Here is a 16,649-nt window from a genome sequence, read left to right on the forward strand (position 1 = left end):
GAGATTGCCAAGACCACACATCCAGCCCACCAATCACAACTTGCAGCAGTTCTCACTGCCAAGTGCAGTGCCAAGCTGGACTGGGCCAAGGGTGAGAGATGGCATGACTGGGGGACCCAACACCTGGAGAGCAGCAAGCCACCCCTTCAAGAAGGGCCCACCGAAGAAACGGAGGCTTCACACATGTGCAAAACGCTTTTGGTCAAGATCAACATGGCGTTTGTCTTTTCTATAAAAAACAAAAACAAACAATTGTTTTTCTGTAGACCGAAAAACAAAACTGAGAACGCTTCTCTCTCTCTGTAGTATCAAGAAAGGGATAAAATACTGGTTTATACAATCCACTGTTGCATGTGGCCTGAAAAATAACACTTTTTGTTAAAAAAAAAAAAAAGAAAAATCAAGAAGAGCTTGAATACTCTTTGTGCTCCAGGGAGCTTGGATTTACCTGCCAAAAGTAAAAAGTAAACTCAAGTCCATGGATATGTATGTCTTTAAAAAGTAGCCAAACTGGCTGGGCCATCAGCAGAAAGGAGTGTCCTAGGAAAGGATGAGGCCCTGTCAGACCCCCAAAGCCACATGTCTGAGAGCTGAGGCCTCTCCAGCAACCTTTGCAGAGGGAGGCCTTGACTGCGGGCCCTGCTCCCACAGGATGGTAAGGGCATTCAGCCATTGGTTAGCCTGGGCCTCTGGGCACAGGCGACATCTGTGATTTCCTCAGGCCAGAGGCAGCAGGCTTGGGCCCTCCCACATGGCCCTGTGGAGGGCTGAGCAGGGGCCTGGTGCCATGCCCAGCAGTATGCCAGGCCTCACGTGGACTCGAGCGTATTGAGTGGGAACAGGTTGTGGTTGGTGGGTGTGGAGAAGTAGAGCTGCTCACTGGGCGCATGGTTGTCGCATGGGCTGCTTAGCCCCAGCGTCCGCTCAAAGTCCAGCAGCTGCCCCATGAAGTTGAAGTTGGGCGAGATGTTGGATTTTTTCCTCTTGACGAAGTCATAAGCATCATTGAGTGACAGGTTCATCTTCTGCATCAGGTAGGCCACAGTGACTGTCACCGAACGGCTAATACCTGCCAGGCAGTGCACCAGGACACCACACTTCTTGGAGCGGGCCTCATCTGAAACACACAGGCATGGGTCAGGGAGGTGCTTCCTCCCAGGAGCCTTCCCACAAGGTGGGCAGAGGGGCCACAGCAGGTGAGGCTGAGGCACAGAGGGCAGAATGGTTGCTGGCTGGTATCACCTGACTCTTGAGGGACCTAGTCAAGCCCAGCATGGGTGGGGCAGCGACCTGGGGTAGAGGTCAAGAGCAGGACTGTGGAGAGAGCTCTGCCACGCTTCAGCTCCAAGTCATTGGACAATCTGTGCCTCATCTATAAAATAGTTTCCTCATCTGTAAAATGGGCCTATTTATTCACAGTGCTCTCCTAAGGACCTGAGTCAAGTGAGGGTTAAACAAACACGAGCTACTGTACCAATTGTGATCACTGCTAGTTCTACTGCTGCCACAATGGTAAGTTAGCACTGGTGCTAAGTTAGGGTGGTGAAACCTGCATCCTCTTGGGTCAGCTGAACTATGGCCAGTAAGCCCATTTTATCAATGGGGAAACAGATACAAAGACAAAGTGACAAGCCCAAGGCCACATCGAGGTTCCTAACTCAGCATTGCTGCTGGCAGGCTGTGACCTAGGGGTGGGGGCTGGGCTTGTTCTCTTGGTACAGCTCCCATGGGTATGCTGGAGAGTCTCCTGGGAAACAGTCCTAAGGGAATCCCCTCCAGAAGGAAGTGGGTGGACTGGCCTTGCACTTGGCTCTGCCCTGTGCTCAGCCAGTCCTCAGGGCCTTAACTTGAGCTCCCAAAGACCTAGAGACTAGGTCAACAACCATACCTGAGGTTTCATGAGTAGGGTTTGCTCAAGTGGGGCCTACCCCTTCCACTTGTTTGACCTTCCTCAGCAGGCTTTGTACCAGTGACATCTCCTACCACAGCCAACTGCGTGCATTTGGTCAACCCCCAAGCTCTCCCTGTGCTGTAACTCAGACCCCTCTGCCTGATATATAGTAGGAGCCAGTAAATACTGGTTGGGCTACTGAACAACTCAATCCTAAAATCTCTCCTCTCTGCACCCTAGGGCAGTTGCCTGTGAGCCAGGGCTGTGCCAGCGACATAGATTAACAAGAGGCAGCCCTGGGGTTCTCAAGGTTCCTAATCCCTACCTCTGAACCGACTAGAAGCCAAGTATAGACAGCACTTAACCAATACTTTCCTATGAGATGTCACACGGGTTCACAAATTGTTCTTTACTGCTGCCTTTGGTCCCACAGAGCTTCCCCTTTGCATCCTCATTCACTCACCTGAGAGTACCCAAGGCTAAGCATATCGTAGGTGCTTAATCCAGACTCAGGGGGCTGTCAGGGCAGCCCCATGGCTAAGACACTGAGGCAGGACCTAGTAATGGAGCCATGTGGTCTAACCTTGGGCTTTGGGGTTAGTAAAAAGGGGTGGTAAGGACAAGCCTCCAGTGGTCACATGAGGATGTGAGGAATTCTTGGCCCCCAAACCCACTCCCAGTGATATTGAATGGAACTGTTTCCTCTGGCTTTGAGCCCTTTCAGAGCATGGCTGGGGCTTGATCCTGTCCCACTGACCCCATGTAATGCTTGGGTCTTAATTCCTGCACTTGTCATCTTGTTCCATACCCTCACCCTGATGTGCAGATGTGGAGGGGCCTTCAAGAAAAATAAAAGTATCCACAAACCAGACTTGCCCTGGGGAATCTAGGTTCCCCCTCTCAACTCCCCTTCCCTTGTTTGGGGGAGCTCAAATGCTGAGGTAGCACTTATAGCCCTCTTGGCCACATCCCTGTGGGGCACAGCTGGACGCTCCAGGCAGCCCCAGTTGCCACCCCTCCCCTAGGCCTCAGCTTCCTTCCTTCCTCCCAGCCAGCCACCTACTTTTGGTTCCCAGTAAGCGGATGAGGCGGGGAAGCCTCCCACTTCCTGTTATTAAGGCCAGCCCAGCCTAGCTGACACCAAAACGCCCTCCACTGGACACAGTCACTATTGGGAGTAGACTCCCCAGGCTACCCCCACCCTGCCAGAGAAGGCTGGTTAAAAACACTGGGTCACCAGGCTTAGGAATTCAGGGTTTACATTTATTTGGTGCCTGTGTCCCATCCCCTTCCTTGGGCCAGGGGAGATGATCTGCAGTTTAGCAGTCCAGCTAGCTAAGGAGGAACCTGGGTGGGGAGACCAAGTCAGCTGAGTCTGGGGACATAAGAGACTCAGAGGGCTCTAAACAAGACAGCAGGACACACTGGTGTGGGAGCCCTTACTTAGCCCCCCTACCTTCTCTGTATACCCCTTATACTCCAAGCCAGCTCCATAGGCTGCCAAGAGAATGTGGGACCTCACTAAGCACTCTGGGTCTCACATTCCAATAGTTGCCTGGTTAGGTCTTTGGCTTCAGCTCTCTCAGGTACAGAGTAAAACCCAAAGAGGCACTGTGACAACCCCATCCTGGAGAGACATGTGTGCCAAGGCGTGATACAGAGCAAGCGAGATCCGTGGGAGGTCTGTGTGCTGTGATGTTTCAGTTTTCTAAGCACAAAACAACAGAAAAGCCAGAAAAATACAAGCTAGACAGCAGAAAACCCATGAGGGGATGACAGCTGGGGGGAGCCCAAGACTCAGGGGACTGCTCAAGTCCTGACAGGCAGAGGGGCCTGAGGGACTCAGTGACTCACAGCAGGCATAGGTACACCCACTGGCACAAGCTGGCACATGCAGGGCACACACAGGTCTCAACAGGCACCAAAGTACCCAGTTGGGTGCGGGTGACACCCTGAGTCCTACACACACCTTAACGCACCCACCCACTCCATCCAGCATACAGCAACACCTACCAATGAAGCTGATGGCCTCAGGGAAGAACTGGGAGAGGTTCTGGCTCCAGTGGTCAGAGATGGGGATCTGCTTGTAGGTGAACTCGCCACCATGCTCGAAGGCATTGGGTAAGTTGGGTGTGACATTGAGGATATACTTGATGCCGTACTTGCCAAGCACGTCCAGGTTGGTGGAGTCCTTGGCGCAGCCGAGGTAGAGGTAGGGCAGGATCTGGACAGGGAAGGCTGGTTGGCTAGATGGCACAGGGCTGCCATCCGACTCAGTGGCACTGCTAGGCAGCTCTCGGTCTGACTCGCCGTCCGAGCAGTCAGAGCTGATGCGTAGGCCCCCCAGGCCCAACACAGAGGTGGGTGGCGAGCTACTGGGTGAGGACGAGCTGTCCACGTTGGTCTCGCAGTGCTCTGAGTACTCTGTTTGGAACTTGTTGAAACCACCTGTGGCCAAGGTGAGATGGGGCCTGAGTAAGAGGCTGGTGAGAGCCCAAATAGGCCACACAAGATCCATGATGGCCAAGACTCCCCAAGTCATACCCCACAACACTGATGGTCAGCATGGGCCATGCTAAGGGTGTGATATGTGTATCCGCTCATGTGTTCTCTCCATCTAAACTATGGCCATTTCATAGAAGAGGAAACAGGCCTCAGAAGGTAAAGTAACATGTCTAAGCGCTGAACCCTTACCCATAACACATGAGGGCCGTCAACCATACCATTAGCTTTAGGCCACTTGAGGACAGGCCCAGATCATTCCTCTGCAGTTCCCATGCACTCACAGGTGCTCAGTAACAGCTAAGTGGTAAAGGAAAGCAGACAAGCACATCTCTGACCAGCAACTGGGGGTCTGCAAACCTCCCTTACAGATGACACCACAGAACCACATCTCGGTCGGTTAGAGGCAGAGAGAGAACCTGGGCTCCCTGACTGGAAGTCTAGTGGTAGCCCAGCTCCCCAACCACAGCTGGGGAAGGCAGTGTGAAGATAGTGGCTGGGCCTTTCTCCCAGCGGGAGCAGGTTCATGAAAGAGGTCCCAGCTCCACTTCTCCAGAGCCCTCCCTTAGAATGCAAGGCACCCAGCCCTGGACCTGCAGAGGGGGAGGGCCACCAGGGCTATACAGGAATGGGAGAGATGGAGAGCGCCTTGCAGCTAGGCATGGGCCCTGCGCCCGAGGGTGCCGCAGGCCTCCCCTCTCCTCCCGCCCCGCTGCCAGCGAGAGGCCATTTTGGAATGTTAATTGGAAACACCGGCCACAGCCACTTGCACCCCCCCCCCCATCCAGCGCTGCCTCCCCCTTCTGCAAGCTATGGAGCGACATGCTGGGGACTTGAGGGCCCCAGGAGACCTGGATCAGGGAAGGCAATGGACACTACTTCTGCCACTGACTCAAGCACCTCCAACAGCCAGCAACCCTTAGGTGGTAGGGGCCATACTGAGATCCCCAACCCAAACGGTCCCCAAGCACCGGAGATAGAGATGGGGATAAAAGATGCCCTTCCTGACCCTGGCATTCCAGGGACACGCATTTCAGGCTAGAATTGGGTGCCCTGCCGCTTTTAGGGTTCCCAGGAGGCGGCTCCTCCCTCCTGAGGGAGTCTGGAGCCTGGACGCTACTGTCACCCCACCATCAGGGAAAAAAAGGAAACCTTAGGCGGGGAAAAGTTTGTTCCACCCACGCGAATGGAGCTGAGAAAGGGGGCGCAGAGGAAGACCCGCGCTTGCCAAGCCCACACCGTAGGGACTGGGCTCTTGGGAGGGCGGATGAGGGCCGGGGACGACGTGGCGTCCGGCTAGGCAGGCCAAGAGCGTAGAAAGGAAAGAACCTCCAGTGGAGGCGTCTGGGAGTCGCCGGGGGCCCTGCATCCCTTATTGGGTCTCGGCGCTGTCCTCACCTTGGAGGTAGTAGGCCTGGCAGCCGTCGTCGCGCAGCTTCTGTAGCAGCAGACCGAGCACCGAGGCTGGAGCGCCGGGTTCGGGCTGCCACTCGGCCGTGGCCTCGTCGTAGAGCAGCACAGTGGCCGCCTTGCAGCGCGTGGCGAAACGCTCCTTGTCGGCGTGGTTGGGGATGATGGAGCGGATGGGCAGGTTGCCCTTGCGCAGACGGCGCAGCATGAGGCCCGGTATGGCTAGGTTGATGGCCGTTTCGATGTGCGACGACTCGAAAAGCTCGTGCGGTCGGCAGTCTAGCAGCAGCAGCGACGCGCCGCCGCGCGCCTCCAGCTCCTCCTGTAACCACTCCGCACTCTTGCAGGGCATGGCCCCTGCTCCGGTCGCCGCGCTCGCCCCAGTGCCCGCGTTGGACCCACACCCAGCACCGGGCTCGGACCCCGCCCGGGTGCTCCCAGCAGCCGCCGCCGCCGCCGCCCCCGAAGCCGACATGTGCGCCCGCGCTGGGGGGCCGCGGAGCTGGTTTTTCATGGGGAGAGCGGGCGGCCCGGGGCCGGGGCCGGGCAGCCCTGCCCTGGGACGGCGCCCCGGCCGCGCGGGCCCCAGCCGCGTCTCCGGGCGCCCGCCTCCCGCCGAGCTGCGCGCCCGCCGCCCCGGCCTCCCGGCCTCCGTCCCGCCCGCCCGGCCCTCCGCGCGCACCGCGGCCTGACAGCCCCAATTAAACGCCAGCTCCCGCGGCCGCGCGCAAGGCGTCCTCAGGGGGGCGGGGCGCGGGGGCCTGCGCCCGGGCTTAAAGGAGCAGCGCCTCTGCCATCCCTCCTCACCGGGTACGCGGGCGCGTTCGCGGCTCGGTGCGCCCGGAGACCAGAGTCCGGGTCCACCTCCCGCCTCCGTAAGGTCTCGGTCTCGCCTACCCGGACTTGGCTACGACTTGTTTAGGGTGCCTGGTCAAGACACCCTCCCTCCCGGGTCTCCTCTAACCGCATTCCCAGCTCTTCTGTGCCCTATGAGAAGAACTACCTTGCCTGGGGCGGGGAGAGTCCTACGCCTGGCACCCCCACACCATGTTCACTGAACCAGTTTCCCCGGAGATGGGGCGTGGGAGGGCGGTCACACTGAGCCAACCTCCTGTCCTTCCGCCTGTTATTCCCATTCATTCATTCAAGTTCATTCAACAAATGGTAATTGAAAGCCTACTACGTGCCTGGTACTGAGCTAGGTGGTCATCGTTTCAGAAGACAGCATAGTGTCCCTGTCACAGGGTCCTAAACCTGAGGGGGAGGGTCTCACCCCAATAGGCCTGATGGGAAATCTGCACCTAGGCGACCGGAAGGGTTGGACACCTCCATGGGCAGGGATAGAGAAATCCTGGAAAGGATTAGCCCTGGGAAGTGAACACGCGCTCTTTAAGAAAGCTTTACAAGCGGGGCGGTGACAGACGCCTAGTGAAAAGACACGTGACTTTTCCACTGGGGCAGGTAGGAGGGGAGCGCTCCTTTATAATCAGCTTTCTTTCTCCTACCTCCCTCTCAATGTACCAATCAACTTTCCCGGTAGGCGGGCACGAGCCGCGCAGAGAACCAATCGTGACCGAAAGAAGCAATGAGAGAGGGAGGCGGGGCCCGCCGCCGGTTCCACCCAACTCGGGGAAGTGGGCGGAGTCTCCGCGAGCGAGGTGTAGGGACTAGCGGGCCGGTGGGGAGGAGGAGGTGAATGGATTTTCAGGTAGCGCTAGAACAAAGCGGCTGGACTGGAGCGGCGCGCGTGCGCAGGGCCTGGCGTGCGTTCTTTACGGAGCCGGGATGGTCTTCCCCAGGAAGGAGTTCTCAACACGGCCGTTCGGTCCGCCTGGTCTATTTCCTGCTGGGCAGGGTGCCTCCGCCTTCTTGGGAATTAACCCCCACCCCCGTTCTGCCTAAGGCTGGTCAACTCTGAGCCACCTTGCCCCCACCCCTGGGTGTGTGGTGGTGTCGGGTCAGGGTCAGGTGTAGGGGACCAAGGTGACTGAGATTTGCAGAAAAGAGGGCCTCTGGAACCCTGAGGATTTGAGCTTTCCGCTGGCTTCTGACCAGAAGGCACGAAAAAGGGTGGCCCAGGAGCAGTCCTCTTCGCCAGTCTTACAAGCCAGGGATATTCTATATGAAGAGTTTCATCCTGGGTGGCAGAGCTGTATCCCAATATCCCAAAAGAACAGGGGTCTCTTCTCAGTCACAGTCTCAGAAAGGCCACAGTAGTGCAGCTAGAGATCTTATCAGCAGTGATCAGATGCCCCAAGAGGTGAAAGGAGAAACAGACCTTCACCCAGGGTTGTTCTGGAGTTGCTGAGCAGAACCTGCTTCCCTGGGGTCCTAGGCCCTGTGGAAAGAGATTCTCAGGCCAGAGGGGCTAAGACCCAAATCCTGTCTTGCATATGCTGACTTATTGTATGACCTGAGTATGGTTCTTCCCTCTCTACCTCAGTTTTCCTGATATAGGAAATACTAATATGAACAGTGCCTAGCCAGTGTAGGAATCTATCCGGCTGTGAGGACACACTCTGAGGCCAGGGCTCTTGGCTGGCAGTCTGGGTGGTGGTTGTCAAGGATGGAGGCAGCACTCAAAAGAGGCCTGAGCAACCCCCCTGGGGAGGGTGAGCTGCTGACCAGTGAATCATTCAGTGAATGTTGAGGGCTTGCTGAGCACCAGGCAGTGGCTGGAGCTGGTGTGACAACAGTGGACACTCCATTCTCCACTCAGCATCACAAACAGCCTGGCAGCCTCTCCTCCCCTCTGCTCCACCAGGGTGTTACATGCTGATCTGGGTACTCCCCTAGGCCCATGACAGGATGAACAGAGACTTTCTTTCTGGCTTGGTGTCCCCTCCCTAGATGGGACCATGCTTTGCTAACAGGGTAGTTTAAAAAGCTGTCTCATGCCCAGTAAGTCAGGGTGACATCTGAGGGGCAGGCCAGAGTCCCACTGAGACATGCTGGCTTCTGAATGCCTGGTAGTAAGCTAGCCATCATTCTCACTGGTGAAGGCACAATTGAAATAGGAACTTCCTCTGTGCCCCCATAGTCCCCACTGCCATGCTTGAGGAAGAACTGCCCTAGAGAGAGAGAGTAGGAGGCCCTACCATCCCTTACATTAGCTCATGATGGCTCAGTTCTCTCTCTCACCCCATAGATTTCTCCAAGGGAGCATCCACCCTGGAGGAAAGATCTGGGAGGATGTGTGGAAATGGAATTTTCCTGGAGTGGGGAGAGGCAGGGTTTGCATGAATACAGGAGAAGGGGATCATGTGGGGGAAGAAATCATAGTGGAAGTGAATGGGTGTGGCAAGAGAAGTAGCCTGGCCATATAAGGGCTAGCAGGACTCTGGGTCCCACCAAGCAGGTTGAGGAAAGGCCTAAGCAGTGGTTCTCAACCTTCCTAATGCTGCGATGTATTTTCATTGTTACAAAGGAGTCACGACCCACAAGCTGAGAACCACTGGCCTAGAGCCTCAATTCCTGAGTGGATGCCCTGTTTCTATCATGTGTAAAATGGATCACAGCCCAGGATGCAGGCTGAGGAACCCTCTTCCTGGACTTACAAGGCCCAGAGTAAGATAGGAGCTTGACTATGGCCAAACACAAAGAGGCCAAAGCTGCCCCTACAGCTCTGAGCTTCCCTGAAGGATACTGGGAAAGGATCTTGCTGGGCAGGCATCTAGTGCCCTGGGTGAGACCTTGGAATCAAAGACATTCTTCCTCTTTGGGAATGTGACCTTTCCTGCCCTTTTGGGTTCAGGTCCATTCTCACCTGCACCCCCCAGGAGAGGTGCCCAGCTTACTAGTGTCTCCCTAAGGGGCAGGGTGGAGGAGTGGGAAAGAAGCCCTCCAGAACAGGTCTAGGTCCCTCTAGGTGGGCTTGTCTCAGGAGGGAAAGTGCAGGTGGGATGTGTCTGAGCTCTCTGAGGGCCATCCCTCTTTTCCACACTTTCATTTTTAGCTCTCAGCCTAGCCTGCCTTCCAATCCTAGCTCACCTTGTCACCCCCAGGGAGGGAGCTCAATTAGGATGCATATACACACACATAAGGATATACACACAGGCACAAACACACATATATCCACATGTGCTCACGGGCACACAGTACATATGTAGAGATATGCAGATACCTATGCACATGAGCAAAAATACCAATACACATGGGCACACATACTCTGTTACCATGAACACATGCATATGCAGTCCCATGCTGGGCACTTGCCACTTCTGTTGGAGGGGTGCCCAAAGAGAAGTCCCCAGAGGGGATATTACCAGGCTGATGAGATTCACACTCCTCTCCCCTCAGTTCTGCAGTCACAGGGATCCATCTTTCTCTATTGGCTGTGGGATCTTCATGGTGACAGGTTCTAGATGGAACAGGAGTTCACTCCTGCCTTCCTCTTAGCAGGGGGTTGCCAGGCCCTGCATGATGGCAGTATGGCATAGGAAAACTTGGATTGTGCTGGGGTGGGGGAGCCATATGCCTACTCATCTGACCCCTCCCTTGCCCAGATGTGCAGGAAGAGGGAGTGAGAGTGAAGGGGCTGGAGGATAAATAGTCCTGGTGGAAAAGGGAGTCACACACAGGATAATCAGAGCACCAGACCTGGCAGGATGGAAGCAAGGGCCCAGGAGATCTGTTGGGAGTCCCAAAGTTCCATAGAGAAGGCAAAGGGGAGAGAGAGGAGAGAGGCAGGCCAAGAAGGGAGGGGAGCTTTCTTCCACAATTCATGGCAAACACTTTCTGAACAACTGCCCTGTGCCAGGAGTGAGCAGGATAGTGAAGTGGGATTCATATGCAGTGTAATTCCTCTATCCACTCAGCAGTGTCAGAGCAGGAACTTGGCCACCCTCTCCATGGATTTCCCTTAACCACTCTCTTGAGAGTATACCTTTCCTAATTACATACCCAGCCCACTGGGACTAGCTCAAGGATGGAAAATAAAGGACACAGCACACCACTTTTCCATGCTTTGTCCCTGGCAGACATTACTAGTCAATCATAGCACCTTTTCTTGCTGACCATCCATGACCTCAAAACCTTTCCAGGTAGGCATGATCAGCAGATTGCCATAGGCAAGGGAGATAAAACCCATTGGCTAAGGCTCCAATTCACAGTGAGACCAGCCATGGCCTGTCTGTCTACCCCCCAGCTCACCTTACCCTGACCTTCTCCTACTTCCCACAGTGTGCCCCAGTCATAGCACCCCTACCTCCACATGCTTCCTCATTCCATGCCCACTCTCTGAAATCATCTCATCTCAAAGGCCACAGCCTCAGGAAGTCTTCCTTGCCGGACCACAGCAGAGTTTGTTCCTTCTCCTAATCCTCCCCTGTGGGGCCTGGCATAGTCTACCCTCTACCCACTTGGGGACAGTTTAGCCTACAGGGGCCAGGGGGCTCACCTCTGCAACTCTACCTATGTGAGCCTCCCTTGCATCATTGGAATCCCACTCTCCACGAGGTCACTCAGAGTCTTAAGGCCCAGTTAGGCCTCCCTCATGCCACCACCCTGCCTTCCATTCTGCGCTCTCTGCCCTAAGAGGGATGGGGATCTTCTGGGCTAGGGACCTGGGTAAGAGGGCATTTAAAGCTCTGCTTGGAGTGGACTTGGGACTGATGTCAAAAGGGCCTAATTTCTGTCCCAGAAGAAAGGCCATTCCCTGGGTTGCCCTCACCCTGCTGCATCTTCTTGCTTTCACACATCCTCAGTCCTGTATTCACCCCACATTTCCCATTGAGGTGAGCAGAGCAGAGCTTGTCTGACCATTCTAAGATGGGAAAACTGAGGCCCAGGAAAGGAAGTGTCTTGCCTAAGGGCCTGGCTCCAGCCCCAGCCAGTTACTCACTTACCCATAGGGCCTGGGATGAGTCATGGTGGCCCAGGTGATGTGAAGGAAACACATAAACATGGGGAAGTGGGAGGGGAAGTCGGGTGAGGAGGGTGGATGCCTGCCTCGGGTTCCCAGCTATGAGTTCCCACACATAGGCCACCATGGACTTCCTGGGTGTCCACTCCTGACTGTCTCAAGCCATCTTCCCATCTGGTCTTGCATCTGGGCTTTACATCATCCCCAGGAGGGCTGTTAACCCTTTTGACGATGGAGAAACTGAGGACTATGGTCACAAATCAAGCTATGGCAGAGGGCTGGACCCAAGACTAAAAGCCCAAAGTTCCTTTTCTCCAGCCCAGGGGTTTCCAGCTGCCTCTTACTGTGGCTCCAGGCTCCCCAAGACTCAAGCACGGATCACAGGGAGCCTCGCTCTGCACACTCTCCCATCTCTAGGGAGGCCCAGCACTGGCAGAATGTGAGACCGACTAGGGGGATAGGCAGCCACTCAGCCCCATAGAGGAGCTGTATGCTTCCCATGACATTAGTGCTACCACATGCCTCTTCCACTTCCATGGCAAACATGGCTAATACATCCCAGGACCCAGTTTCAGAAACCATCTTGCCACTGCCACACAGCTCAGACCCTCCTGCATCTTCCCTAGACCACTTCCCCAGCCTCCTTCCCCTGCCCCTGGGCATGCCCCAACAGTCCATGCCCTACCCAGAAGACAGAGGGACCTTTGAGAATGTGAATTGGACCTGGCTTTCCCTGTCCACAGCCTCCTACTAGTCCAGACCAGGCTCTGTGGCTAGCGTGGCCCTTAGTGATTGGGCCTTGCCCCTCATAGTCCCTTCTCTCCTTCCCCTTAGGGTCCTGGATCCTCCAGCTGCCCTTCACTCTTCAGGCCTCCTTCCCCCCCTACAAGCCCATCCTGGTCACTCCCTCTCTTTTGGTCCCCTGCCTATGTTCTTAGACTTCCCTGGAAGTCCACTCATCCTCTGGGGGCCAGAGTGGGCACTTGGGAAGTGGCTGAGGCAGGATTACAACCCTGGCCTATTTCTAGCCTTTTCTTTGTTATTAGCCATGAGCACCTGGTCCTGTGATTTTAAAAGTTGGTTCTTCCGGCTCGGCGCCTATAGCTCAACCGGCTAAGGCGCCAGCCACGTACACCTAAGGTGGCGGGTTCGAATCCCCAGCCTGGACCCGCCAAACAACAATGACGGCTGCAACCAAAAAATAGCCGGGTGTTGTGGTGGGCGCCTGTGGTCCCAGCTACTTGGGAGGCGGAGGCAGGAGACTCGCTTGAGCCCAGGAGTTGGAGGTTGCTGTGAGCTGTAATGCCATGGCACTCTACCCAGGGGGAGAGCTTGAGGCTCTGTCTCAAAAAAAAAAACAAAAAACAAACAAAAAACAAACAAACAAAAAAAGTTGGTTCTTCCCTGGCACAATGGATGATTCCAGAAGCTTGTCACTTCTACTCCCTACTTGGTCCTCAGCCTGTCCTATATGATCTGCCCAGAGTCAGTCAGTAAGTCCCTGTAGCTAGAAGGCTCTTTGCTATGAAGGGATAGATTCCTGTTGTCCCCATGCCTGGCAGGGCCTCACCCCTGGCCTCAGACTGTAGGCCCAAATTTCCCTGTTCCAGAGAGGGCCCTCCCTCCCCCACCCAGATACAGCTCATCCTTCCATCTCTCTGTGGAGCCAAGGGTCCCTGGGGTTCCAAGCCTGGGCTCCAATCTCACACATTATCTACTATCCCTCAAGCCTGGAGAGGGGTAGCTGGGCTGGGTTGGAGACTATAACTTAGCTGGGCACCCCACCTGCTGACACTGAGGTCAGCCCTCAAGAGCCAAAGAAAGCTGCTCAATAGCTCAGAGAAACCAGGTAGGGTGTATCTGATTTCCTGGGGCCTCAGAGGCAAGCAGGGCAAAGGAGGAAAGAACTCAGAGGAGCCCATGTGGGCCTGGTTCCTGGCTCCAAAGCCAGGGGTGAAGGCTTGAGCCTTTGCCTCTTGCATCTCCTTCCCCAGAATCTCCAGCACCTTTGCCTGGGCTCTTACAAGAACCTTTATATGAATCCCTTCCCTTAGGGGTCTGAGTTATAGAAGCTGGGGCTTTGCAAGAGCAGGGGTCCTTAACTGAATGCTCACTTAGCTACCATGTCACCCTTGGCCTCCTGCTTGAAGCTTCTGATCCTTCTAAGGCCACCTCTGCCAGGAAGGACCTGGAGCTCAGGTGGTTTGAGCTAGGTAAAGGACAAAAGGGCCTCTCAGGCAGGCCTTTGCTCAACCAGAGCAAAGGCAAGGAATAATGATGGAGTTGGGGTATGCTGCTTCTGTCTTTGCCAAACCAGCCTGTGGTTTTTTGACTGGGACAGCTGGGAGCAGAAGGCTCTTGACAGTGAAGACAGTCCAACCTTTGAGACTGGGAGGGTGGAAGAGGCCAAGAATTCCCAGAGTACAGGCAGGCGGATGTGCCAGGGGCCTGGGCTGGGCCTGCCTTAGGTGGGCAGGTCTCTCTGTAGCTGCTAGGCCTCATTTAGTGTCCGCCTGCTGCCCGGGCCTGTCTGGTCCCCTCCCTGCTGGCCTATGCAGCCCTGTTTTTCAGGAATTCCTCTTATTAGCATCAATGAGGGAGAGTGACTATGATGAGGCTAGGGAAATGGGCCTGGTCCAAGTGCAGGATTGCTGGCTTGAGGCCTCACAACCCAGCACCATCCCACATGGTTCAACTGTCCAGCTGGCCTGCATAAAGGTAGATGTAGGCTGTCCCCAGATAGGCAGCACCAGGAAGCAGTCTAGGGGACTCCCCTTTCTGGCATGGCCACATTTAGCCCTACTCCTATCACAGGGGTACATGTCCCAAGACTTGAAAGACTCCTTAAAAAGATGAGGTCCTTTGGGAGGGAGGAGGGGTCAATGAACTCTGACTCTCAGGGGTCCCAGTGAGGCCCTCCAAGGTGTGGACAGGGGGACAAGGACCAGCTCTGACTGGGGCTCCTTGCCCACTTTCCTGCCCCTCTCCATGGCTTATGTGGTCTCCCAGTAGAGGACAACACTGCCTGATCCCCATCCCTAGGGGCATCTCAGAGCCCAGGCTGGTGGGCTGAGGGGTGTTGAGAGGTGTTTGGCTATAGCTGGAACCCTCCCCAGGGACCCTGAAGCATCAGCCACTCTCAGAACCATCAAGAACTCAGGCTGGGGAGTGGCTGGACTCCCTAGGCCATAGATACTACTCTGACATGGAGCTTTTAACAGGCTCCCAGGAGCAACATAAAGGTCCAAAAAGCTGGAGACCTATGAAGCTGGATGAGGCATAGCTCTGCTATGCTATAGACTTGGGTAGGTCCCATGGTGCCCTACTCTGGATCTCAATCTCTCCATCTATAAGGTGGAAAAATACCTTCTGTCTACCCTAATTCCCAGGGGTTACAGGGCAGCCAGACAGGTTCTACAATGAGACCATCAGAGGGAAGTCTTCTTTATCCTAATGGGCTGGGCATGGACCCCTGATTACCCCCATGCACTATGGGCAGGAGTGACTTTGTCCTGGCCTACCCATGTCAGGCAAGGTAAAAGACTGATCACCTGGTAGGCCCTGTGCTGAGCATAGCAGGAAAGCCCTATGTGGCCCTCAGATGATCAAAGTGTGAGTGTGCCATGTGTGTAGGCAGGGGTAAGACAAGGTTGGAGTAGAGACTGGGAAACCTAACCAAGACATCTGGTTCTAATCTCTTTTTTCTTTTGAGACAGAGCCTCAAGCTATTCCCCTGGGTAGAGTGCCATGGCATCACAGCTCACAGCAACCTCCAACTCCTGGGCTCAAGCGAGTCTCCTGCCTCCACCTCCCAAGTAGTTGGGACCACAGGTGCCCACCACAACGCCTGGCAATTTTTTGGTTGCAGCTGTCATTGTTATTTTGGCTGGCCCAGGCTGGATTCGAACCCGCCACCTTAGGTATATGTGGCTGGTGCCTTAGCCACTTGAGCCACAGGCACCGAGCCTGGTTCTAATCTCAACTCCACCACTGGCCTCCCTACTTTAAGCTTCAGTTTCTTCCTCTTTAAAATGGGGGTGTGGTATACCATGCAAAACTGCTGAGGCAGGAGGAAATGACTCATGTAAAGGGCCCAGCTGGGCCCCCTGCTCAGCTCTCCCGGTGCCCAGACAGTGGGGAGAGGTCCCAGAGGGTAAGCAAAGACTCCTAGAACAGAGGGATGGGAAGGGCCCTGTAAGCAGCTGTGCCAGGGAGGGTTGGAGAGTAGACTGTGAACAGAGAGGCTGCCCCCAACAGGGAGAGAACGGGAGACAAAGCAGCTCTTCTCAACCCAGAGCCAATGGTTGCCCATCCCAAGGCTGATGTCTTCGTGGGATGGTAGCATGGACACTCCCATCATCCCAGGCTTGCCTGTGCAGGTCCCATTTCATGGGGAAGGCCCTGCCTGCCGGCCTCATGCCTCTGTGCCCACGCTGGCCCACCCACTTGCCTGCTCTTCCATGAGGAAGAAATACCAGGTTGGGGAGGGACTTGGGGTCACCAGGGCCCTGCTTCATTCAAGTGCAGTCTTACCTCCAAGCCTTGTCCACACCAGCTCCTTCTGGCTCCTGCTCACCCTTCTTCAGCTGTTACCCTTTCCATCCCTATGCCTCTTCACTTACTATTCCTATAATGTTTTCCAAAACAGGTTTCTTTAAACACCAGGCCCACCAGGTACACCTCGAAAAAAAGGGTCCTATGGTCCAGAAACACCCTGCACTCTATGGCTCCAGCTATACTGCATAGGAGTGTGTTAAAGGCTCTGACAAGTACTGCAGGGACGTAGCTATCTTTAATTTGTTCCTTCTAGGATTTCCCAAACTCTGGTGACAATAGCACTAGTTTTTTGTTTTTGTTTTTTGCATAACCTCTACTAACAGTCCATGGAACCAGGCCTTTGGTGTGTCCTTCATGGGAGAATGTGGACTTAGGTTGCTCAATGGCTATTCTATATTCTACATTCTTTTTTTTTTTTTTTTTTTT

At 55.0% G+C, this 16,649-nt stretch overlaps 1 protein-coding gene across 1 annotated transcript; it reads right to left on the reverse strand.

Annotated features, from left to right (window-relative positions):
* Positions 1–271: 271 nt before the first annotated feature.
* Positions 272–6,317, reverse strand: DUSP7 (dual specificity phosphatase 7). Its single transcript, XM_003789367.3, has 3 exons — positions 5,792–6,317; positions 3,905–4,339; positions 272–1,117 (listed from the first exon to the last, which is right to left on the reverse strand). The coding sequence occupies exons 1-3, from the start codon at positions 6,315–6,317 to the stop codon at positions 810–812; spliced, it is 1,269 nt and encodes a 422-aa protein (XP_003789415.2). The 3' UTR covers positions 272–809.
* Positions 6,318–16,649: the final 10,332 nt, after the last annotated feature.

This window comes from Otolemur garnettii, unplaced genomic scaffold (assembly GCF_000181295.1).
Source record: "Otolemur garnettii isolate 467f Iridium unplaced genomic scaffold, OtoGar3 scaffold00032, whole genome shotgun sequence".
Taxonomy (NCBI): Eukaryota; Metazoa; Chordata; class Mammalia; order Primates; family Galagidae; genus Otolemur; species Otolemur garnettii.